Here is a 23,890-nt window from a genome sequence, read left to right as displayed (position 1 = left end):
CGTGCTGTTACCTCGGCCCCTTTTCCTCCCAGAGGAAGCGCCAGTCGGTGGCATCACCTTGCCCCCTTTTCCTCCCAGAGGAAGTGCCAGCCTTGACGTCACTTCGGCTCCTTCTGCTCCCAGAAGAAGCGCCAACCATGACGTCACCTCGTCTCCTTCTCCTCCCAGAGGAAGCGCCAACCGTGACATCACCTCGGCCCCTTCTCCTCCCAGAGGAAGCGCCAACCTTGACGTCACCTCGGCCCCTTCTCCTCCCAGAGGAAGCGCCAACCTTGACGTCACCTCAGCCCCTTCTCCTCCCAGAGGAAGCGCCAACCACGACATCACCTCGGCCCCTTCTCCTCCCAGAGGAAGCGCCAGCCGTGACGTCACCTCACCCCCTTTTCCTCCCAGAGGAAGCGCCAACCGTGACGTCCCCTCCGCTCCTCTTCCTCGCGGTCCCTCGTTGGATTCTCCCACCGCCCCCCAGCCCGGGCCCGACCCGCTTCCCGTCTTGCTCAGCCCCACCGATCCCGCCCGAGGGGAGTGAGGAAGCGTGACGAGCGAAGGAATATGGCGGTCATCCTGGGGGAGGGTTTATTGGGTTGCATCCCGGGACCTTTCCCTCGGCGTCCCCCAGCCCCGGGCACTGACCTCCCGACGGGAAAGACAGGGCCAAGCCGGGATGCCGACCGCCGTCTCCCCCTCGGGAACCGAGGCCTAGACGGGCGCGGGGAGCGAGCGGGGGGGAAGGCGGGGCGACGGTCAAGTTCTGCCCTCGCCCCGTTCCTCTCCGACGCCAGGCCGGACGCAGGGTTCGGATGAGAGACGGGCGGCGAGGAGGAGGGGGGATTCACCCCGCGAACGAATTGGGGGCGATTCCTTTCACCCCCAGCCCGGAGACCTACAGGAGACGGGAAGGGAGGGAAAGTAAATCCACGATCCCCACGGCCGGAATCCTCTCCGGCCGCCGCCGGCCCGTCGGTCGCATTTTCTGGGCGCTTCCCGCGTGCACAGCGCTGTACTAAGCGCTCGGGAGTGGACATTATAACAACATGCCCTGTCCGTGAGCAATCCTCCTTATTGAGCGCTTACTGTGAGCAGAGCGCTGTACTGAGCGCTTGGGAGAGGCTATTACGACAGAGGTGGCGGACACGTTCCCTGCCCGCTAATAATAATGCTAATAAAATAGCTTCCAGTCAATCAATCAATCAATCGTGTGTGCAGAGCACTGTACTAAGCACTTGGTGGCACCCGATAGACGCCACCCGACAGTCCAATAATCTTTGGGGACCACGAAACAGCCCAGGATAAACGCCTTCCCCTCGGTCTGTCCGTCTCGTCGTGGGCAGGGAATGTGTCCGGTTATCTTTCTATCGTCCTCTCCCGAGCGCTCAGCGCACAGTAAGCGCTCGCTGAACCCGACCGCCCGACCGGACGCGTGAACGGGAAAGCCGTTCGGGCGGGAGTTTCCGGAATCCAGAGACTCCAGACGACCCGCCGGGCGACCTCGGGCAGGTGGCTGCTCTGCGCCTCAGTTTCCTCCTCTGGAAAACGGGGATTCGGTTCCTGTCCCCCCTCCCGCCGGGGCCCGGGAGCCGCCCGCGGGGCGGGGGGCCGTGTCCGGCCCTACGGGTCGCTCGGGACGGCGTTTGGCACCTTGTGAGCGCCTAAAGGGTGCCACCAGCCAACCGAGGAACGGGCTCTGACCTTGAAGACGCCCCCGGCCTGGGGCTGCTTGGCGAGCCAGGCGGCGTCCATTCCGTCGCGGGCAGACGTCACGTACAGATCTGAGTAATCCGCCCCGCCGAAGCAGCAGGACGTGGTCTTGTCCACCGGCATCTTCACCGTTTGGAGTCTTTTCCCTGGGAGACGGAGACGTTTTGAGACGGAAACGTCTTCCCTTCCATCTCCCTGAGGCCTCCTCCTCCTCCCGGGGCTCCTCCGCTTCCTTGAGCGCTTATTATTTATTTATTATTACTCTATCATTACTCTATTTATTTACTATTACTCTGTTTATTATTACTCTATTATTACTCTATCATTACTCTATTTATTTACTATTACTCTATTTATTATTACTCTATTTATTATTACTCTATTTATTATTACTCTATTATTACTCTATCATTAGTCTATTTATTTACTATTACTCTATTATTACTCTATTTATTATTACTCTATTATTACTCTACTATTACTCTATTATTACTCTATTCTTACTCTATTTACTATTACTCTACTTATTATTACTCTATTTGCTATTCCTCTATTTATTTATTTATTTATTTTACTTGTACAAATCTAGTCTATTTATTTCCTTTTGTTAATATGTTTTGTTTCATTGTCCGTCTCCCCCATCTAGACTGTGAGCCCACCGTTGGGTAGGGACCGTCTCTAGATGTTGCCAACTTGGACTCCCCAAGCGCTTAGTACAGTGCTCTGCACACAGTAAGCGCTCAATAAATACGATTGATTGATTGATTGATTGACTAAGGGCTTACTGTGTGTCGTGTTCTAAGCGCTTGGGTACAGACGGGTTAATCAGGTTGGACTGTGAACTCTATGCGGGACAGGGACTGTGTCCCACCCAAATATCTTGCCTCTACCCTAGCGCTTAGTACAGCGCCTGGCGCGTAGTGAGCGCTTCATTCATTCATTCCATCGTATGTATTGAGCGCTTCCTTTCTTTCATTCATTCATTCATTCCATTGTATGTATTGAGCCCTTTCATTCATTCAATCGTATGTATTGAGCGCTTGCTGTGTGCAGAGCACTGTACTAAGCGCTTGGGAAGTCCATATAGAGACGGTCCCTACCCGACAACGGGCTCACAGTCTAGACAGGGGAGACGGCCAATAAAACAAAACACGTGGACGGGTGTCAAGTCGCCACGCATCCCACCGTTACCGTTCCGGTTATTATTAGTAGGCAGGTGAGGAATACCACACTCTATATGTTGCCAACCTGTACTTCCCAAGCGCTTAGTACAGCACCTGGCGCGTAGTAAGCGCTTCATTCATTCCATCGCATGTATTGAGCCCTAACTTTCACTCATTCATTCATTCAATCGTATGTATCGAGCGCTTGCTGTGTGCAGAGCACTGTACTAAGCGCTTGGGAAGTCCATATAGAGATGGTCCCTACCTGACAATGGGTTCACAGTCTAGACGGGGGAGACGGCCAATAAAACAAAACACATGGACGGGTGTCAAGTCGCCACGCATCCCACACGTTACCGTTCCGGTTATTATTAGTAGGCAGGTGGGGAATACCACAGTCTATATGTTGCCAACCTGTACTTCCCAAGCGCTTAGTACAGCGCCCTGCGCCCAGTAAGTGCTCAATAAATACGATTGAATGAATGAATGAATGAACGGATGATTCCCAGGCTCTGGATTTCCCGTCGCCCGCCTCCGCTTCCCCGCACCGGGCCGCGTGCCGAACGGGAATGCCCACCCGTGACGGGATCGAGGCGGATGACCCGGCCCCCGTTGTAGCAGGCCACCCACAGCTTCCCGTCCGCGTCAATGCACATGCCGTCCGGGATGCCCTCCTCCTCCTCCAGGTGGTACACCGGGCGGCGCTTGGCTGCCGAGGAAAATCGCCCCGTCACTGGGCCTCGCCACCCCCCGTCCCACCCCGAGGCCGTGGGTTCGACTCCCGGCCCCGCCGTCGGTCCGCCGGGCGACCTCGGGTAATAATAATAATACTGATGAGGGCATTTATTAAGCGCTTACTACGTGCACAGCACCGTTCTAAGCGCTGGGGAGGTGACAAGGTGACGAGGTTGTCCCACGGGGGGCTCCCAGGCTTCACCCCCGTTTTCCAGACGAGGGAACCGAGGCCCGGAGAAGTGACGTGACTCGCCCAAAGTCACCCAGCTGGATTGGAACCAAAGCCCGGGCTCTTTCCGCTGCTTCCGGGCCTCGGTTCCCTCATCCGGGCAATGGGGATGGAGACTGGGGGTCCCCACGGGGGACAAGCGCGAACCGCCCCCGTCCGCCGCCCCCGGGGCCGTCGTCCGGACGGGCCCTCCGTTGGGGGTGGGCGTGGGGGGGACCCCCCTCCGCCGAGCCCCCTTACAGAGCTGGCCCGTGCTCAGGTCGTAGTCGAAGGCGTCCACCGAGTAGGAGAGGCTGTCTATGTAGTAGAAGGTTTGGTGGTCCGGGGACCAGTCCAGCCCGTTGGAGATGTCCACCTGGTCGAAGAACTTGACCACCTGGCCGTCGGGGTAGAGCGCGTACAACGAGCCCTGGCGTCTCTCCAGTACGGCCGGGGCCGTCTCCTCCGCCATGGTCCCTGTCGCATCCGGTAATAATAATAAAATAATAATAATAATAATAATAATAATAATAATAGCATTTATTAAGCGCTTACTACGTGCAAAGCCCCGCTGGGGAGAATACAAGGTGATCGGACTGTCCCATGTGGGGGGATCGCAGTCTCAATCCCCGTTTGACAGATGAGGTCACTGAGGCCCAGAGAAGTGATCATCATCAATCGTATTTATTGAGCGCTTACTATGTGCAGAGCACTGTACTAAGCGCTTGGGAAGTACAAATTGGCAACATATAGAGACGGGCCCTACCCAACAGTGGGCTCACAGGCTAAAAGTGGCGGGGGGGAGTCTAAAAGGGGGAGTGAAGTGACTCGCCCAAAGTCACACGGCTGACCGTTGGTGGGGCCGGGATTTGAATCCGTGACCTGTGACTCCAAAGCCCGGGCTCTTTCCACCGGGCCGCGCTGCTTCTCACTGAGCCACGCTGCTTACTCCCTCCGCCACGGTACTTACTGAGCGCTCGCCGGGGGCGGAGTGCTCTAATGATAATAATAATAATAATGACATTTATTAAGCGCTTACTGTGTGCAAAGCACCCGTTCTAAGCGCTGGGGAGGTTACAAGGTGATCAGGTTGTCCCATGGGGGGCTCACAGTCTTAATCCCCATTTGACAGATGAGGTCACTGAGGCCCAGAGACGTGAAGTGGCTCGCCCAAAGTCACACGGCTGACCGTTGGTGGGGCCGGAATTTGAACCCGTGACCTCTGACTCCAAAGCCCGGGCTCTTTCCTCTGGGCCGTGCTGCTTTTCACTGAGCCACGCTGCTTACTCCCTCTGCCATGGTACTTACTGAGCGCTCGCCGGGGGCAGAGCACTGTAATAATAATAATAATAATGACATTTATTAAGCGCTTATTATGTGCAAAGCACCGTTCTAAGCACTGGGGAGGTTACAAGGTGATCAGGTTGTCCCATGGGGGGCTCACGGTCTTAATCCCCATTTTACAGATGAGGTAACTGAGGCACAGAGAAGTGAAGTGACTTGCCCAAAGTCACACGGCTGACCGTTGGTGGGGCCGGAATTTGAACCCGTGACCTGTGACTCCAAAGCCCGGGCTCTTCCCACTGGGCCGCGCTGCTTCTCACTGAGCTACGCTGCTTACTCCCTCCGCCATGGTACTTACTGAGCGCTTGCCGGGGGCAGAGCACTGTAATAATAATAATAATAATAATGACATTTATTAAGCGCTTACTGTGTCCAAAGTACTGTTCTAAGCACTGGGGAGGTTACAACGTGATCAGGTTGTCCCATGGGGGGCTCACGGTCTTAATCCCCATTTTACAGATGAGGTAACTGAGGCACAGAGAAGTTGACTTGCCCAAAGTCACAAAGCTGACAATTGGCAGAGCCGGGATTTGAACCTGTGACCTCTGACTCCAAAGCCCGGGCTCTTTCCACTGGGCCACACTGCTTCTCACTGAGCCACGCTGCTTACTCCCTCTGCCACGGTACTTACTGAGTGCTTGCCGGGGGCAGAGCGCTGTAATAAAATAATAATAATAATAATAATAATAATAATAATGACATTTATTTAGCGCTTACTATGTGCAAAGCACCATTCTAAGCGCTGGGGAGGTTACAAGGTGATCAGGTTGTCCCACGGGGGGCTCACGGTCTTAATCCCCATTTTCCAGATGAGGTAACTGAGGCCCAGAGAAGTGAAGTGACTCGCCCCAAGTCACCCAGCTGACAGTTGGCGGGGGCGGGATTCGAACCCGTGACCTGTGACTCCAAAGCCCGGGCTCTTCCCACTGGGCCGCGCTGCTTCTCACTGAGCTACGCTGCTTACTCCCTCCGCCACGGTACTTACTGAGCGCTCGCCGGGGGCGGGGTGCTGTAATAATAATAATAATAATAATAATAATGGCATTTATTAAGCGCTTACTGTGTGCAAAGTACTGTTCTAAGCGCTGGGGAGGTTACAAGGTGATCAGGTTGTCCCATGGGGGGCTCACAGTCTTAATCCCCATTTGACAGATGAGGTCACTGAGGCCCAGAGGCGTGAAGTGGCTCGCCCAAAGTCACACGGCTGACCGTTGGTGGGGCCGGAATTTGAACCCGTGACCTGTGACTCCAAAGCCCGGGCTCTTTCCACTGGGCCACACTGCTTCTCACTGAGCCACGCTGCTTACGCCCTCTGCCACGGTACTTACTGAGTGCTTGCCGGGGGCAGAGCGCTGTAATAAAATAATAATAATAATAATAATAATAATAATAATAATAATAATAATGACATTTATTTAGCGCTTACTATGTGCAAAGCACCATTCTAAGCGCTGGGGAGGTTACAAGGTGATCAGGTTGTCCCACGGGGGGCTCACGGTCTTAATCCCCATTTTCCAGATGAGGTAACTGAGGCCCAGAGAAGTGAAGTGACTCGCCCCAAGTCACCCAGCTGACAGTTGGCGGGGGCGGGATTTGAACCCGTGACCTGTGACTCCAAAGCCCGGGCTCTTCCCACTGGGCCGCGCTGCTTCTCACTGAGCTACGCTGCTTACTCCCTCCGCCATGGTACTTACTGAGCGCTCGCCGGGGGCGGGGTGCTGTAATAATAATAATAATAATAATAATGGCATTTATTAAGCGCTTACTGTGTGCAAAGTACTGTTCTAAGCGCTGGGGAGGTTACAACGTGATCAGGTTGTCCCATGGGAGGCTCATGGTCTTAATCCCCGTTTTACAGATGAGGTAACTGAGGCCCAGAGAAGTGAAGCGACTCGCCCCAAGTCACCCAGCTGACAGTTGGCGGAGGCGGGATTCGAACCCGTGACCTCTGACTCCAAAGCCCGGGCTCTTTCCACTGAGCCCCGCTTCCCTGTACCGTGTCCCCCACCCGGCCACGGGGACCCTCTCGCCGGGCGATGGGAGTGGAGAGGACGCCTCTTCCGCCGCTCGGATGCCAAATTCCCTTTCCCTCCGTCGGCCGTTCCAGATTCCAGGGCGGCCCCTTCCCGCCCCCTTGAAGCCCCGTCCCCGTCCCCCCCCCGACGTGTCCGTTCACGGGCGTATCGGACTCCCCCGAGCGCTCAGCAAGTAGGACCGGACGGCTCCCCCCAGCCCGCCCCGGGGGTCCCCCGAAACCTGCGATCGGCACCTGCGAAGAACCTCCCGGCCGGGTCCACTTTGCCGTCGTTGAAGCGGTTGTTGGGCTTGTCTCCGTCCACGGCGGCCAGCGGGGTCACGGCCTGCTCCTCCCAGCCCAGGCCGCAGAAGCGCGTCCCAACAGTAGCCACGTAGCCGCCCGCCCGGCGGAGGGCCACCGAGCTCACGGGGGCATCTGCGGGGGCAACCGAGACCGCCACCGTCGTCGGTCGGGCCTCCGCCGCTTCCTCTCCGCGGCCGGCTCGTCCTCCCCCTCTAGCACACAGTTGGCGCTCAATTCATTCATTCGTTCGTATCTATTGAGCGCCTACTGTGTGCAGAGCACTGTACTAAGCGCTTGGGAAGCCCAAGCCGGCAACATACAGAGACGGCCCCTACCCAACAGCGGGCTCAATAAATACGATTCCCCGACGGACCGGTTCGCGTCCGTCTCCCCCTCTAGCCCGTCGGCTCGTCACGGGCCGGGCGCTTAACAAATACCATCATCATGAAACATTTGCACATATTTATTTTATTTTGTTAATTTGTTAATATGTTTGGTTTTGTTGTCCGTCTCCCCCTTCTAGACTGTGAGCCCGCTGTTGGGTAGGGACCGTCTCTAGATGTTGCCAACTTGGACTTCCCAAGCGCTTAGTACAGTGCTCTGCACGCAGTTGTCGCTCAATTCATTCATTCATTCATTCAATCATATTTATTGAGCGCCTACTGTGTGCACAGCACTGTACTAAGCGCTTGGGAAGTCCAAGTTGGCAACATCTAGAGACGGCCCCTACCCAACAGCGGGCTCAATAAATACGATTCCCCGACGGACCGGTTCGCGTCCGTCTCCCCCTCTAGCCCGTCGGCTCGTCACGGGCCGGGCGCTTAACAAATACCATCATCATTAAACATCTGCACATATTTATTTTATTTTGTTAATTTGTTAATACGTTTTGTTTTGTTCCCTGTCTCCCCCTTCTAGACTGTGAACCCGCTGTTGGGAGGGGACCGTCTCTACATGTTGCCAACTTGGACTTCCCAAGCGCTTAGTGCAGTGCTCTGCACGCAGTTGTCGCTCAATTCATTTATTCATTCATTCAATCGTATCTATTGAGCGCCTACTGTGTGCAGAGCACTGTACTAAGCGCTTGGGAAGCCCAAGCCGGCAACATACAGAGACGGCCCCTACTCAACAGCGGGCTCAATAAATACGATTCCCCGACGGACCGGTTCGCGTCCGTCTCCCCCTCTAGCCCGTCGGCTCGTCACGGGCCGGGCGCTTAACAAATACCATCATCATTAAACATTTGCACATATTTATTTTATTTTGTTAATTTGTTAATATGTTTTGTTTTGTTGTCCGTCTCCCCCTTCTAGACTGTGAGCCCGCTGTTGGGTAGGGACCGTCTCTAGATGTTGCCAACTTGGACTTCCCAAGCGCTTAGTACAGTGCTCTGCACACAGTAAGTGCTTAATTCATTCATTCATTCATTCAATCGTATCTACTGAGCGCCTACTGTGTGCAGAGCACTGTACTAAGCGCTTGGGAAGCCCAAGTCGGCAACATACAGAGACGGCCCCTACCCAACAGCGGGCTCAATCAATACGATTCCCCGACGGACCGGTTCGTGTCCGTCTCCCCGTGTAGCCCGTCAGCTCGTCACGGGCCGGGCGCTTAACAAATACCATCATCATTAAACATCTGCACATATTTATTTTATTTTGTTAATTTGTTAATACGTTTTGTTTTGTTCCCTGTCTCCCCCTTCTAGACTGTGAACCCGCTGTTGGGAGGGGACCGTCTCTAGATGTTGCCAACTTGGACTTCCCAAGCGCTTAGTGCAGTGCTCTGCACGCAGCTGTCGCTCAGTTCATTTATTCATTCATTCAATCGTATCTATTGAGCGCTTACTGTGTGCAGAGCACTGTACTAAGCGCTTGGGAAGTCCAAGTTGGCAACATCTAGAGACGGCCCCTACCCAACAGCGGGCTCAATAAATACGATTCCCCGACGGACCGGTTCGCGTCCGTCTCCCCCTCTAGCCCGTCCGCTCGTCACGGGCCAGGCGCTTAACAAATACCATCATCATTAAACATTTGTACATATTTATTTTATTTTGTTAATACGTTCTGTTTTGTTGTCCGTCTCCCCCTTCTAGACTGTGAGCCCGCTGTCAGGTAGGGACCGTCTCTAGATGTTGCCAACCTGTACGTCCCAAGTGCTTAGTACAGTGCTCTGCACACAGTAAGCGCTTAATTCATTCATTCATTCATTCAATCATATCTATTGAGCGCCTACTGTGTGCAGAGCACTGTACTAAGCGCTTGGGAAGTCCAAGTTGGCAACATCTAGAGACGGCCCCTACCCAACAGCGGGCTCAATAAATACGATTCCCCGACGGACCGGTTCGCGTCCGTCTCCCCCTCTAGCCCGTCGGCTCGTCACGGGCCGGGCGCTTAACAAATACCATCATCATTAAACATCTGCACATATTTATTTTATTTTGTTAATTTGTTAATACGTTTTGTTTTGTTCCCTGTCTCCCCCTTCTAGACTGTGAACCCGCTGTTGGGAGGGGACCGTCTCTAGATGTTGCCAACTTGGACTTCCCAAGCGCTTAGTGCAGTGCTCTGCACGCAGTTGTCGCTCAATTCATTTATTGATTCATTCAATCGTATCTATTGAGCGCTTACTGTGTGCAGAGCACTGTACTAAGCGCTTGGGAAGCCCAAGCCGGCAACATACAGAGACGGCCCCTACTCAACAGCGGGCTCAATAAATACGATTCCCCGACGGACCGGTTCACGTCCGTCTCCCCCTCTAGCCCGTCGGCTCGTCACGGGCCGGGCGCTTAACAAATACCATCATCATTAAACATTTGTACATATTTATTTTATTTTGTTAATACGTTCTGTTTTGTTGTCCGTCTCCCCCTTCTAGACTGTGAGCCCGCTGTCGGGTAGGGACCGTCTTTAGATGTCGCCAACCTGTACTTCCCAAGCGCTTAGTACAGTGCTCTGCACACAGTAAGCGCTTAATTCATTCATTCATTCATTCAATCATATCTATTGAGCGCCTACTGTGTGCAGAGCACTGTACGAAGCGCTTGGGAAGTCCAAGTTGGCAACATCTAGAGACGGCCTCTACCCAACAGTGGGCTCAATAAATACAATTCCCCGATGGACCGGTTCACGTCCGTCTCCCCCTCTAGCCCGTCGGCTCGTCACGGGCCGGGCGCTTAGCAAATACCATCATCATGAAAAATTTGCACATATTTATTTTATTTTGTTAATACGTTTTGTTTTGTTGTCCGTCTCCCCCTTCTAGACCGTGACCCCGCTGTTGGGTAGGGACCGTCTCTAGATGGACTTCCCAGCGCTCTCCACGCAGTAAGCGCTCAACTCATTCATTCATTCATTCAATCGCATTTATTGCCTCGATTTCCCCCCGGGGGCCGGTGGTCTTACCGACGGTCAGGCTCCGCACGAGGCCGGTGAGGGAATCCCAGCGGTTCACCTTCCTGGAGGTGATATCCACGAACAGGAGGCTTCCCGAAGCTTCTTCCCACACGGGAGACTCTCCTATCCTGCAGCCCTCGGGGGCCACACACGTGACGTTCACGGAGGACATGGTCCGCGCCGAGCCGGACACCGGATGAGGGGAACCGGAGGGACGCCTGGTCACCTGGCCCCCCCGGAATAATAATAATAATAATAATAATAATAATAATAATAATAATAATCGATCGCATTTATTGAGCGCTTACTATGTGCAGAGCACTGTACTAAGCGCTAATAATAATAACAATGGCATTTATTAAGCGCTTCCTACGCGCAAAGCGCTGGGGTAGATACACAGTAATCAAGCTGTCCCACGTGGGGTTCACAGACTTAACCCCCATTTTCCAGGTGAGGTAACTGAGGCACAGAGAAGCGAAGTGACTTGCCCAAAGTCACACAGCTGACAAGGGGCTCATATGTATATATGTTTGTACATATTTATTACTCTATTTATTTATTTTGCTTGTACATATCTGTTGTATTTATTTTATTTTGTTAGTAGGTTTGGTCTTGTTCTCGGTCTCCCCCTTTTAGACTGTGAGCCCACTGTTGGGTAGGGACCGTCTCTAGATGTTGCCAATTTGGACTTCCCAAGCGCTTAGTCCAGTGCTCTGCACATAGTAAGCGCTCAATAAATAGATTGATGATGATGATGATGAAGTGACTTGCCCAAAGTCACACAGCTGACAAGGGGCACATATGTATATATGTTTGTACATATTTATTACTCTATTTATTTATTTTACTTGTACGTATCTGTTCTATTTATTTTATTTTGTTAGTATGGTTGGTTTTATTCTCTGTCTCCCCCTTTTATACTGTGGGTAGGGACCGTCTCTAGATGGTGACAACTTGGACTTCCCAAGCGCTTAGTCCAGTGCTCTGCACACAGTAAGTGCTCAATAAATACGACTGATTGACTGAAGGGGCTGGGTTTGAACCCGTGACGTACATACGTATTTATTACTCTATTTATTTTACTTGTACATATTAATTCTATATATTTTATTCCATTAATATGTTTTGTTGTCTGTCTCCCCCTTCTAGACTGTGAGCCCGCTGTTGGGTAGGGACCGTCTCTAGATGTTGCCAACTTGGACTTCCCAAGCGCTTAGTCCAGTGCTCTGCACACAGTAAGCGCTCAATAAATACGACTGATTGACTGAAAGGGCTGGGTTTGAACCCGTGACGTACATACTTATTTATTACTCTATTTATTTTACTTGTACATATTAATTCTGTATATTTTATTCCGTTAATATGTTTTGTTGTCTGTCTCCCCCTTCTCGACTGTGAGCCCGCTGTCGGGTAGGGACCATCTCTAGATGTTGCCAACTTGGACTTCCCAAGCGCTTAGTACAGTGCTCTGCACACAGTAAGCGCTCAATAAATACGACTGATTGACTGAAAGGGCTGGGTTTGAACCCATGACGTACATACGTATTTATTACTCTATTTATTTTACTTGTACATATTAATTCTATATATTTTATTCCATTAATATGTTTTGTTGTCTGTCTCCCCCTTCTAGACTGTGAGCCCGCTGTTGGGTAGGGACCGTCTCTAGATGTTGCCAACTTGGACTTCCCAAGCGCTTAGTCCAGTGCTCTGCACACAGTAAGCGCTCAATAAATACGACTGATTGACTGAAAGGGCTGGGTTTGAACCCGTGACGTACATACTTATTTATTACTCTATTTATTTTACTTGTACATATTAATTCTGTATATTTTATTCCGTTAATATGTTCTGTTGTCTGTCTCCCCCTTCTCGACTGTGAGCCCGCTGTCGGGTAGGGACCGTCTCTAGATGTTGCCAACTTGGACTTCCCAAGCGCTTAGTCCAGTGCTCCGCACACAGTAAGCGCTCAATAAATACGACTGATTGATTGAAGGGGCTGGGTTTGAACCCGTGACGTACGTACGTATTTATTACTCTATTTATTTTACTTGTACATATTAATTCTATTTATTTTATTCTGTTAATAGGTTTCGTTCTCTGTCTCCCCCTTCTAGACTGTGAGCCCGCTGTCGGGTAAGGACCGTCTCTATATGTTGCCAACCTGTACTTCCCAAGTGCTTAGTACAGTGCTCTGCACACAGTAAGCGCTCAATAAATACGATTGAATGAATGAATGAATGACCTCTGACTCTAAGGCCTGGGCTCTTTCAATCAATCAATCAATCAATCAATCAATCACTCCCACTGAGCCATGTTGCTTCTCCGTAGCGGACGTCCGGCTGGCCTCCAGGACCGCATCTGCCGCTTCGGGAGAAGCGGGATTGACTCCGGGAGCCTCGCGTGGGCCCCGTCGGATCCAGCCGGGCGCTCAGTACGGCGACTGACACGTAATGATTATAAATAACCCACTGTTGGGTAGGGACCGTCTCTATATGTTGCCAACCTGTACTTCCCGAGTGCTTAGTACAGTGCTCTGCACTCAGTAGGCGCTCAATAAATACGACTGAATGAATGAATGACTGTGGATATATGTATATATGTCCGTACGTATTTATTACTCTATTTATTTATTTGTACATATTTATTCTATTTATTTTATTTTGTGAAGATGTTTCGTTTTGTTGTCCGTCACCCCCTTCTAGACTGTGAGCCTGCTGTCGGGTAAGGACCGTCTCTATATGTTGCCAACCTGTACTTCCCAAGCGCTTAGTACAGTGCTCTGCACACAGTAAGTGCTCAATAAATATGATTGAATGAATGAATGAACGGCGGGATCCAAGTGCCGGGTGCCGTACTGAGCGCCGGGGTGGATCTCTATATGTTGCCAACCTGTACTTCCCGAGCGCTTAGTCCAGTGCTCTGCACACAGTAAGCGCTCAATAAATACGATTGAATGAATATGCATACATACGCATATACGCATATATGTACGTATTTATTATTCTCTTTATTTGTACATATTTATTCTATTTATTTCGTTTGGTTTATATGTTTTGTTTTGTTGTCCGTCTCCCCCTTCTAGACTGCGAGCCCGGTGTCGGGTAAGGACCGTCTCTAGATGTTGCCAACCTGGACTTCCCAAGCGCTTAGTACAGTGCTCTGCACACAGTAAGCGCTCAATAAATACGATTGAATGAATGAACGAACGAGCGGCGGGATCCGTGTGCCGGGCGCCGTACTGAGTGCCGGGGTGGATCCGGGCCAATCGGGTTAGACGCGAGTCCCCCGTCCCCGTCTCCGTCCCCATTTTCCAGATGAGGTCGCTGAGACCCAGAGAGGGGAAGCGACTCGCCCAAGGTCACCCGGCGGACGAGTGGCGGAGCCGGGATTAGAACCCAGGTCCTCTAGACCGTGAGCCCGTCCGTTGTTCGAGTTATATGTTGCCAACTTGTACTTCCCAAGCGCTTAGTACGGCGCTCTGCACACAGTAAGCGCTCAATAAATACGATTGATTGATTGATTGATTGAGCGTCCTCTCCCAACCGCTCAGCCCAGCGCTCTGCACACCGTGAGCGCTCAATAAATAGGACTTTCCGGCCCAGGCTTTGGCCGCCGGGGCCATCCGGCTTCTTGGCAGCTCAGTCAAGTCGAGGATCATTCCAGATTTATCGGAATGGTTCCCAATCCTCCCGGGAATGAAGGGGCGGCATGCTACGCCACACGTTGGCCGAGCCCAGGCCCGGGCGTCAGAGGACCCGAGTTCTAATCCCCCTCCGCCACTTGGCTGCCGGGTGACGCCGGGCCCGTCGCTTCGCTTCTCTGGGCCTCGGTTTCCTCATCCGGAGAACGGGGAGCGCGTCCGACCCGATTGAAGCGCTGAGGCGATGAGGACAAGTCGCTTTATTTCTCCGGGTCCCGTTAAAATGAGATTTACGGCCTCGAGCCCCGCGTGGGACAGTGGTTTGTGTTCACCCCGGCGCTCAGTACAGTGCCGGCACATAGTTAGCGCTTAACAGTTACCGTAATCATTATTATTATTGACAAATCCCCCCGTTATTTCTCGAATCCCTCTATTTCTCGAGGACAAGGCCCCAGATCTGGAAGGATTGGGGCTCCGGTTTTATTAAAAATGAATACCGATAATAGCTGTGGTATCTGTTAGGATCTTACTACGTGGCTGGCACTGTACTGAATGCTTAGGGAAGCAGCGTGGCTCAGTGGAAAGAGCCCGGGCTTTGGAGTCAGAGGTCACGGGTTCTAATCCCGGCTCCGCCAATTGTCAGCTGGGTGACTTTGGGTGAGTCACTTTGCTTCTCTGGGCCTCAGTTACCTCATCTGGAAAATGGGGATTAAGACTATGAGCCCCGCCCATGGAACAACCCGATCACCTTGTCACCTCCCCAGCACTTAGAATGGTGCTTTGCCCATAGTAAGTGCTCAATAAATGCCATCATCATTATTATTATGGATTGGGTAGAGCGCGGGCCTCGGAACCAGCAGGTCATGGGTTCTAATCCCGGCTCCGCCAATTGTCAGCTGGGTGACTTTGGGCGAGTCACTTTGCTTCTCTGGGCCTCAGTTACCTCATCTGGAAAATGGGGATTAAGACTATGAGCCCCCACCATGGGACAACCTGGTTACCTTGGAATCTCCCCAGCGCTTAGAACAGTGCTTTGCACATAGTAAGCGCTTAATAAATGCCATTATTATTATTATTATTATTATTATTACTGAGCCCTGGAGTGGGCACAAGATAATTGGTTTGGACACATGTGGGGCTCACAGTGTCCAGTCCCGGGGACGGGGGTACCCGGGGGGGTCCGGGGTCTCTGGACTGGGGTCAGGGGTCACCAACTGTGGGGGTCCCGGGGGGGGTGTGGGATTTGGGGGCTGGGTTTTGGGGGGGGGCCCAGGGTGTCTGGGCAGGGGTCAGGAGTCACTAACTGTGGGGGTCCCAGGGGTGTGTGCGATTTGGGGGCTGGGTTTGGGGGGGCCCAGGGTGTCTGGGCAGGGGTCAGAGGTCACCAATGGTGGGGGGGTCCGGGGGGGTGTGGGATTTGGGAGCTGGAGTTGGGGGGGGGCCCAGGGTGTCTGGGCAGGGGTCAGGGGTCACCGCTGGTGGGGGTCCTGGGGTTGGGTGGGATTTGGGGACCCAGGGTGTCTGGTCAGGGGTGAGGGGTCAGCACTGGTGGGGGGGTCCCGGGAGGTGTGTGGGATTTGGGGGCTGGGTTTGGGGGGGCCCAGGGTGTCTGGGCAGGGGTCAGGGGTCACTGCTGGTGGGGGTCCCGCGAGCGTGCGGGGTTTGGGGGATGGGTTTGTGGGGGCCCAGGGTGTCTGGACAGGGGTCGGGGTCACCAATGATGGGGGTCCCGGGGGTGTGTGGGATTTGGGGGCTGGAGTTGGGGGGCCCCAGGGTGTCTGGGCAGGGGTCAGGGGTCACCGCTGGTGGGGGTCCCGGGGGTGTGTGGGATTTGGGGGCTGGGTTTGGGGGGGCCCAGGGTGTCTGGACAGGGGTGAGGGGTCACCGCTGGTGGGGGTGCCGGGGGTGTGTGGGGTTGGGGGGGCCCAGGGTGTCTGGACAGGGGTCAGGGGTCACCGCTGGTGGGGGTGCCGGGGGTGTGTGGGATTGGGGGCGCCCAGGGTGTCTGGACAGGGGTCAGGGGTCACCGCTGGTGGGGGTCCCGGGGTTGGGTGGGATTTGGGGTCCCAGGGTGTCTGGTCAGGGGTGAGGGAGGGGTCAGCTCTGATGGGGGGGTGCCCCGGGGGGGTGTCCCCGGGGGGTCGTTACCTGTGTGAGGGCAGCGGCGGGGGCGACAGTGGCGGGGTCCCGGGGGTCCCGCGAATGCGGGGCCCGGGGCCCGGGCGGGCCAGTGGTCACCCCCGCGGGGCCCCGCCCCCCCCCCGGCGGGCCACGTGACCGGGGGCCAATCCGCGGCCGGGGGCGGGGCGGGGGACCGCCAATCCGCGCCCGAGGGGAGGGGCCGGGGGCAGAACCACGGGGACTGAATGAATGAATGACAATGACTGACTGACTGAATGAATGACCATGACTGACTGAATGGCTGAATATGGCTGCCTGACTGACTGACTGAATGGCTGACTGGCTAGGACTGACTGACTGACTGACTGAATGGCTAGGACTGACTGACAGACAATGGCTTGACTGACTGACTGACAGAATGGCTGACTATGACTGAATGACTGACTGGCTATGACTGACAGAATCAATCAATCGTATTTATTGAGCGCTTACTGTGTGCAGAGCACTGGACTAAGCGCTTGGGAAGTACAAGTTGGAGTGGCTGAATGGCTATGACTGACTGACTGACTGACTGGCTATGACTGACTGACTGAATGGCTATGACTGAATGACTGAATGGCTATGACTGGCTATGACTGACTGACAGAATGGCTGAGTGGCTATGACTGACTGAATGGCTGGCTATGACTGAATGACTGACAGAATGGCTGAAGGCTAAGACTGGCTGACTGAATGGCTGAATATGGCTGCCTGACTGACTGACTGAATGGCTGACTGGCTAGGACTGACTGACTGACTGACTGAATGGCTAGGACTGACTGACAGACAATGGCCTGACTGACTGACAGAATGGCTGACTATGACTGAATGACTGACTGGCTATGACTGACTGACAGAATCAATCAATCGTATTTATTGAGCGCTTCCTGTGTGCAGAGCGCTGGACTAAGCGCTTGGGAAGTACAAGTTGGAATGGCTGAATGGCTATGACTGACTGGCTATGACTGACTGAATGGCTCTGACTGGCTATGACTGAATGACTGACAGAATGGCTGAATGGCTATGACTGAATGAATGACTGGCTATGACTGACTGACTGACTGACAATGGCTATGACTGAATGAATGGCTGGCTATGACTGAATGACTGACAGAATGGCTGAATGGCTATGACAATGAATGACTGGCTATGACTGACTGACTGACTGACAATGGCTATGACTGAATGAATGGCTGGCTATGACTGAATGACTGACAGAATGGCTGAATGGCTATGACTGACTGACTGAATGGCTGAATATGGCCGCCTGACTGGCTGACTGACTGGCTGACTGGCTAGGAATGACTGACTGCCTGACTGAATGGCTATGACTGACTGACAGACAATGGCTTGACTGACTGACTGACAGAATGGCTATGACTGAATGACTGACTGGCAATGACTGACTGACTGACAGAATCAATCAATCAACCAATCGTATTTACTGAGCGCTTACTGTGTGCAGAGCACTGGACTAAGCGCTTGGGAAGTACAAGTTGGGAGTGGCTGAATGGCTATGACTGACTTACTGACTGACTGGCTATGACTGACTGACTGAATGGCTATGACTGACTGACTGAATGGCTATGACTGGCTATGACTGACTGACTGACAGAATGGCTGAATGGCTATGACACTGAATGAATGACTGGCTATGACTGACTGAATGACTGACTGACAATGGCTATGACAATGAATGGCTGGCTATGACTGAATGACTGACAGAATGGCTGAATGGCTGACAGAATGGCTGAATGGCTATGGCTGAATGAATGAATGACTGGCTATGACTGACTGAATGGCTGGCTATGACTGACTGACTGAATGGCTATGACAATGACTGGCTGAATGGCTATGACTGACTGGCTATGACTGAATGACTGACAGAATGGCTGAATGGCTATGACTGACTGAATGGCTGGCTATGACTGACTAAATGGCTATGACAATGACTGACTGACTGAATGGCTTTGACTGAATGACTGACAGAATGGCTGAATGGCTACGACTGACTGAATGACTGGCTATGACTGACTGACAATGGCTATGACTGAATGCATGACTGGCTATGATTAACGGAATGGCTATGACAGAATAACAGACAGAATGGCTGAGTGGCTAGGACTGACTGAATGAATGACTGGCTATGACTGACTGACTAAATGGCTATGACAATGACTGACTGACTGAATGGCTATGACTGAATGGCTGACAGAATGGCTGAATGGCTATGACTGAATGAATGAATGACTGGCTATGACTGACTGACTGAATGGCTATGATGACTGACTGAATGGCTATGACTGAATGACTGACAGAATGGCTGAATGGCTATGACTGACTGACTGAATGACTGGCTATGACTGAATGAATGACTGACTATGGCTGACTGAATGAATGACTGGCTATGACTGACTGAATGACTGAATGGCTATGACTGAATGACTATGACTGACTGACTGGCTATGACTGAATGACTGACAGAATGGCTGAATGGCTATGACTGACTGAATGACTGGCAATGACTGACTGAATGACTGAATGGCTATGACTGAATGACTATGACTGACTGAATGGCTATGACTGAATGACGGACAGAATGGCTGAATGGCTAGGACTGACTGAATGAATGACTGGCTCTGTGGCAAGAGCACGGGCTTTGGAGTCAAAGGTCATGGGTTCGAATCCCGGCTCCGCCACGTGTCTGCTGTGGGACTTTGGGCGAGTCACTTCTCTGAGCCTCAGTGACCTCATCAGCAAAATGGGGATTAAGACTGTGAGCCCCACGTGGGACAACTTGATCACCTTGCATCCCCCCCCGGCGCTTAGAACAGTGCTCTGCACATAGTAAGCGCTTAACAAATGCCATCATCATCATTATTACTATTAGTCCAGTGCTCTGCACCCAGTAAGCGCTCAATAAATACGACTGAATGAATGAAGTCCCCGGACGGGGTCGACGGGGAGGATTGCGGGATGGGGGCTGGGAGGGGGATCAAGGTCCAGGGGTCCCAAGGCCGACGGGCCGGGGAGAGGAGTTGCTGACTAGGCCCCAAGCCACAGCCCCGGCCCCTGACCTCGGGAAAAACGGCCAATAAATCTCCGGTCCCGTCCCCTTTCCCCCACTGGGTAGACCAGGCCCACCCCCCAAAACCGGGGCCGCGCGAGAGGAAACCCGCTCAAGTCTCCTCCCCGTCCAAGGTCCCCCGCCTTGCTCAGCAGAGCGGTGGAGCCGGGATTAGAACCCATGACCCGGGCTCTAGCCGCTAGGCCTATCGTGATTAACTAGTCGCCGTCCGGCTCCTTAAAATGTCACCGCCGCCGCACGGTTCCTGGCAATAATTAGTCCGACGCTGACTTGGTGGAGGTCAGGGGACCCTGTTATCACTTGTCTCTTTGTCCCTCGCCCGCCCGCCCAGATGAAACCTATCCAAACCGTGATTCCGCGGAGATTTTCGGAGGAAAAAACAAAAAGCTAGATGCGCGGCGGTGCTTGCGGATCCTTTTTCCCCCAGTGGATTATCTATTACTACCACCGATCAATCGGTGGTACGCACTGAACCTTTACCGTGCGCCAAGCCCTCGGGAGGGTACATCGGATCCCTGCCCCTTTTTACAACGGAGAATCCATCAATCAATCAATTGTATTTATTGAGCGCTTACTGTGTGCAGAGCACTGGACTAAGCGCTTGGGCAGTACAAGTTGGCAACCTAGAGAGGCGGTCCCTACCCAACAGCGGGCTCACAGTCTAAAACAACAGTCTAAAAAGCTGCGTACACTCCAAAGAGACCATGACGGACGGGATGTGTTAGCAGTTTCATAATTTAATGAAAAAGTACTCGTAAAAAGGAGACGTTTGAAAAAGACCAATTTCTTCCTGGAAAATTGAATATATATATGTATATATATATATATTTATATATAAAACAAAACGCCAAACCAAAACAAACAAAAAAATCGAACCCATGAGATTAAGAGGTAATACTTCCAACGACAATTAACCACCAACACATCCGGTAAAAATCAGCGACTACATCTGGGGACGACGCCTGCGAGCTACGGAACTAAAGGCTCCTTCATTTACCTAGCAAAATCCTGTAAAAAATATCAAAACGATTGAGCGGAGAGGCTCCCCAACGGCCGGGGCCGCGTCGGGGGGTCACGGGCAGAGCCCCCCACGCCTCCTCCGCCTCTCCCGGCACCGTTCTCTGGGACCCGTCCTTCCCATTCGGGTCATCCCCCTGCGCACCGAGGGGGACGAGGAGGAGGAGGAGGAGGAGGCGAGATGCAGCCCTTTGAGCTGGTGGAGGAAGGGAAGTTGCATGATTCGGGAATACAAAGCATCTTTCTTTAAAGAAAAATATACGAAACCCAGGCCCCCCGCCCCCTGCCCCAACTAGGGTATATTTACATCCGGAAGAAGCCCGGGGAGAAAGAGGGACCGGGAGAACCGGGGGAATTGGAACAGCCGGGCCGACCCCCCGGAAACCCGCCGAGACCCTCTCCCGGGGGAGGTCGCCGCAGCCGCCCCGGCCCCTCCGATAAGGCGAGGGACCGGTCGCCTCCTCTCTCCTCCGGGCCCGACGCCGGTCAGCAGCGCCGTTCCCCGCTCCTTCCACCTGACGGGACCCCCCGATAATCCGGGAAGGGGAGAACAAATACACCGCTCGGGGTTCAGGGCCTCGGCGGCGGGGGGGAACGTCAGCCTCGAAGCCGGCTGGGCCACGCGATCGCGCTCGGAACGCCGAGGGAACGTGGGACCCAAGGAGGAGTTGGAAAAACATCGACCCGCCGCCGGCCCCGTTCCCGTCCCCTCCTGGATTTATCCGGGATAAATCCGCGATCGCCTGAACGTCGGGGCGACCTCCTGCCTCGTCGCCCGGAAACACGTGTAAACGCCACAGGCGGGAAGCGGGCTCCGGGATCCGGACGGGAAGGCCCGAGGCCGGGCTGCGTACCGAGCGGTGCCCGGGGGGAGTGGGAGAGACAGACCCCCGTGGAGGTCGGAGGGTCGGGACCCGGGTCACCCCCGGGCCCGGCGGCCGAGTCGAGGCGGCCCGGACTCCGCTGTCGGGAGTGTTAATCCCCCCCGGGACCCTCGTCTTCCTCCCTAGGCCGAGCCCCGCGGCGCTCGGTAGGCTCCCCCGACGGCGGCCTCGTGGGTAGATCCCGGGCCCGGAGTCAGAAGGTCGTGGGTTCCGATCCTCGGGTGAGAGCTGGGGTTGGCTGGGGGGCCTCGCCTCTCCGGGCCCCGGCTCCCTCTTCCGCGAAACGGAGACGGGGAATCCCGGGTCGGAGGGGGACCGCGTCCGCTCGGGTCGGCGCCCGACGGATAGCGCGACGGTCATCCTCGTTCCCGTCGGGCCGGGGAGGGGACGGGGGGGAGGCCTCTCCCGAAAGAGAGCCGGAACGGCCCCCCGCCCCGCCGCCATCCCGGTGGGACGGGGCGGAGGGTCTCGGTGGGCCCGTGGACGCCGGGCAACGGTCGGGCGGTCCGGGCCGCCTTCCCCGTCACCTCTGCGCCCGGCCCCGGCGGCCCCCGTCCCTCCCCGGCTCCCTGGGGGGGCCGCCCCTCCGGGGCCGCCCGCGCCCCCCGTCCCGCTCGCCCTCGGAGTCGCTCAGCTCCGAGTCGGGGCAGTAGCCGTCGTTGTCGCCCCCGGCGCCGGGGTCCGGGGAGTCCTGGCTCCACAGGCGCTCCCTGGAGCCCAGCCTCTTGGGGGGCTTCTCGCAGGCCCGCAGGTCCTCGGCGCTCCTCACCAGGCTGTTGGACGCCTCCTTGAAGGAGCGGCCGAAGGGGTCCGGGGCCGGCCTGCGGAAGCCGGGCGGGCCGGCGGGCCGGCGGGCCTCGTGGGCCGTCTGGCTGGCGCTGTCCCGCCGGCCGCCGGGCGCGCGGAGCCCGTTGGGGCGCGCCGGGGGCCGCGGGCCCGGGGGGAGCTTCCCGTTGCGCACCGACGTCTGGCCCGGCAGCCCGTTGAGCCGGCCGGCGGGAGCGGGCCGGGGCCAGGCCCGGGCCTCGGGGGGCTCCTTGGCCGGCGGGGGGGTCCCCCGCTTCCCGGGGACGGGGCAGCCCCCGTGGTCCGGAGCGGGCAGGCCGTTCCCGGGCCCGGCGGCGTTCGTCCGGCTCTCCCCGGGGCCCGGTCTGGGCATCTTGAGCTTCAGGGTGATCCTCGGCGGAGGGTAGAACAGGCCGCTCTCCGGCCCGCCCGGCGAAGCGGGGCCTGCGGGTGCGACGGCGGAGGGACGGGCGGGAGACGGAGGCCAAAGAGAAAGAAGACAGAAATCAGGTCCGGTTACGTCGCCTTCCTCAGCTATTTACTGAGCGCCTGCCGCGCGCGGAGCTCGGCGCTCGGGAGGGGACCGGACGGCGATAAACGGACGCGCTCCCCGCCCGCGACGCGCCCGGGCCCGGGTCGTTCCCATCCCGGCTCCCTTCTCCCTTCTCAACGGGAAGAGCCCGGGATTTGGAGTCGGAGGTCACGGGTTCAAATCCCGCTCCGCCGACTGTCAGCCGGGTGACTTTGGGCGAGTCACTTCACTTCTCTGGGCCTCAGCTCCCTCGTCTGGAAAATGGGGATGAAGGCTGTGAGCCCCCTCTGGGACAGCCTGATCGCCTTGTAACCTCCCCAGTGTTTAGAACAGTGCTTTGCACATAGTAAGTGCTTAATGCATGCCATCATTATTATTATTATTATTATTGGTCACTGTACTGTCCTCTCCCAAGCGCTCAGTACAGCACTCTGCAAGCGCTCAATAAACATGACTGAATGAACGGATGAGCTTGGATTTATTTCTGGGCTTCGTGAGGGGCCTGGCCCACGAAAGAACGACTAAAAATCTGATTATCACATCTACCCCGGCACTTACCAAAGCGCCTAGCATATAGCCGGCACTTAACAAATAGCATTAAAAAAAGGATAATCTTGTAGATACCCTAACACTTCTTAAGTGTCTGGCACAGAGTAGGTGCTTAACAAATACAGTTTAAGAAAAAAAACCTAAAAATCTGATTATGCGGTATCTCCCCCGGCACTTAGTACAGTGCCTGATGCACAGTAAGCACTTAACAGATACCATAAAAGACGATTAGCTTGTATCTACTCCAGCGCTTAGAACAGTGCTTTGCACATAGTAAGCACTTAATACATGCCATCATTATTATTATTATTGGTCACTGTACCGTCCTCTCCCGAGCGCTCAGTACAGCGCTCTGCAAGCGCTCAATA

General features: G+C 54.5%; 3 protein-coding genes across 5 annotated transcripts in view; all 3 read right to left on the bottom strand.

Annotated features, from left to right (window-relative positions):
* Positions 1-551: 551 nt before the first annotated feature.
* Positions 552-16,694, bottom strand: RGN (regucalcin). Its single transcript, XM_038757208.1, has 7 exons — positions 16,655-16,694; positions 10,873-11,089; positions 7,418-7,600; positions 4,066-4,281; positions 3,439-3,570; positions 1,690-1,844; positions 552-883 (listed from the first exon to the last, which is right to left on the bottom strand). The coding sequence occupies exons 2-7, from the start codon at positions 11,033-11,035 to the stop codon at positions 833-835; spliced, it is 900 nt and encodes a 299-aa protein (XP_038613136.1). The 5' UTR covers positions 11,036-11,089; positions 16,655-16,694; the 3' UTR covers positions 552-832.
* Positions 16,127-22,099, bottom strand: LOC119937586 (basic proline-rich protein-like). The gene is made up of 4 exons (XM_038757138.1): positions 21,079-22,099; positions 19,983-20,092; positions 16,655-16,868; positions 16,127-16,344 (listed from the first exon to the last, which is right to left on the bottom strand). The coding sequence occupies exons 1-4, from the start codon at positions 22,097-22,099 to the stop codon at positions 16,127-16,129; spliced, it is 1,563 nt and encodes a 520-aa protein (XP_038613066.1).
* The window catches only part of JADE3 (jade family PHD finger 3), a 60,904-nt gene continuing 57,487 nt past the window's right edge, over positions 20,474-23,890 (bottom strand). For all 3 annotated transcript variants that reach the window (XM_038757094.1, XM_038757093.1, XM_038757095.1), the window contains exon 11: positions 20,474-22,885. In XM_038757094.1, the coding sequence (XP_038613022.1) occupies positions 22,179-22,885 (707 nt within the window). In that variant the 3' untranslated portion in view covers positions 20,474-22,178. The remainder of the gene's footprint in view (positions 22,886-23,890) is intronic.

This window comes from Tachyglossus aculeatus, chromosome 15 (genome assembly GCF_015852505.1).
Source record: "Tachyglossus aculeatus isolate mTacAcu1 chromosome 15, mTacAcu1.pri, whole genome shotgun sequence".
Classification (NCBI taxonomy): Eukaryota; Metazoa; Chordata; class Mammalia; order Monotremata; family Tachyglossidae; genus Tachyglossus; species Tachyglossus aculeatus.
This window is presented reverse-complemented; position numbering and strand designations above follow the sequence as displayed.

Bases quoted from the DNA above. Each gene is read 5' to 3' on its own strand.
- RGN (XM_038757208.1), bottom strand. From the start codon at position 11,035: ATGTCCTCCGTGAACGTCACGTGTGTGGCCCCCGAGGGCTGCAGGATA. The intron at 3,571-4,065 runs GTAAGGGGGCTC...TTTCCTCGGCAG, and splicing joins CCTGAGCACGGGCCAGCTCT to CCAAGCGCCGCCCGGTGTAC. The intron at 1,845-3,438 runs GTGGGCATTCCC...TCCGTCTCCCAG, and splicing joins CCGCCTCGATCCCGTCACGG to GGAAAAGACTCCAAACGGTG.
- LOC119937586 (XM_038757138.1), bottom strand. From the start codon at position 22,099: ATGGCGGCGGGGCGGGGGGCCGTTCCGGCTCTCTTTCGGGAGAGGCCT. The intron at 20,093-21,078 runs GTAAATATACCC...CGGTTTGGATAG, and splicing joins TCCCCGGGCTTCTTCCGGAT to GTTTCATCTGGGCGGGCGGG. The intron at 16,345-16,654 runs GTAACGACCCCC...CCCCAAACCCAG, and splicing joins CCGCCGCTGCCCTCACACAG to CCCCCAAATCCCACACACCC.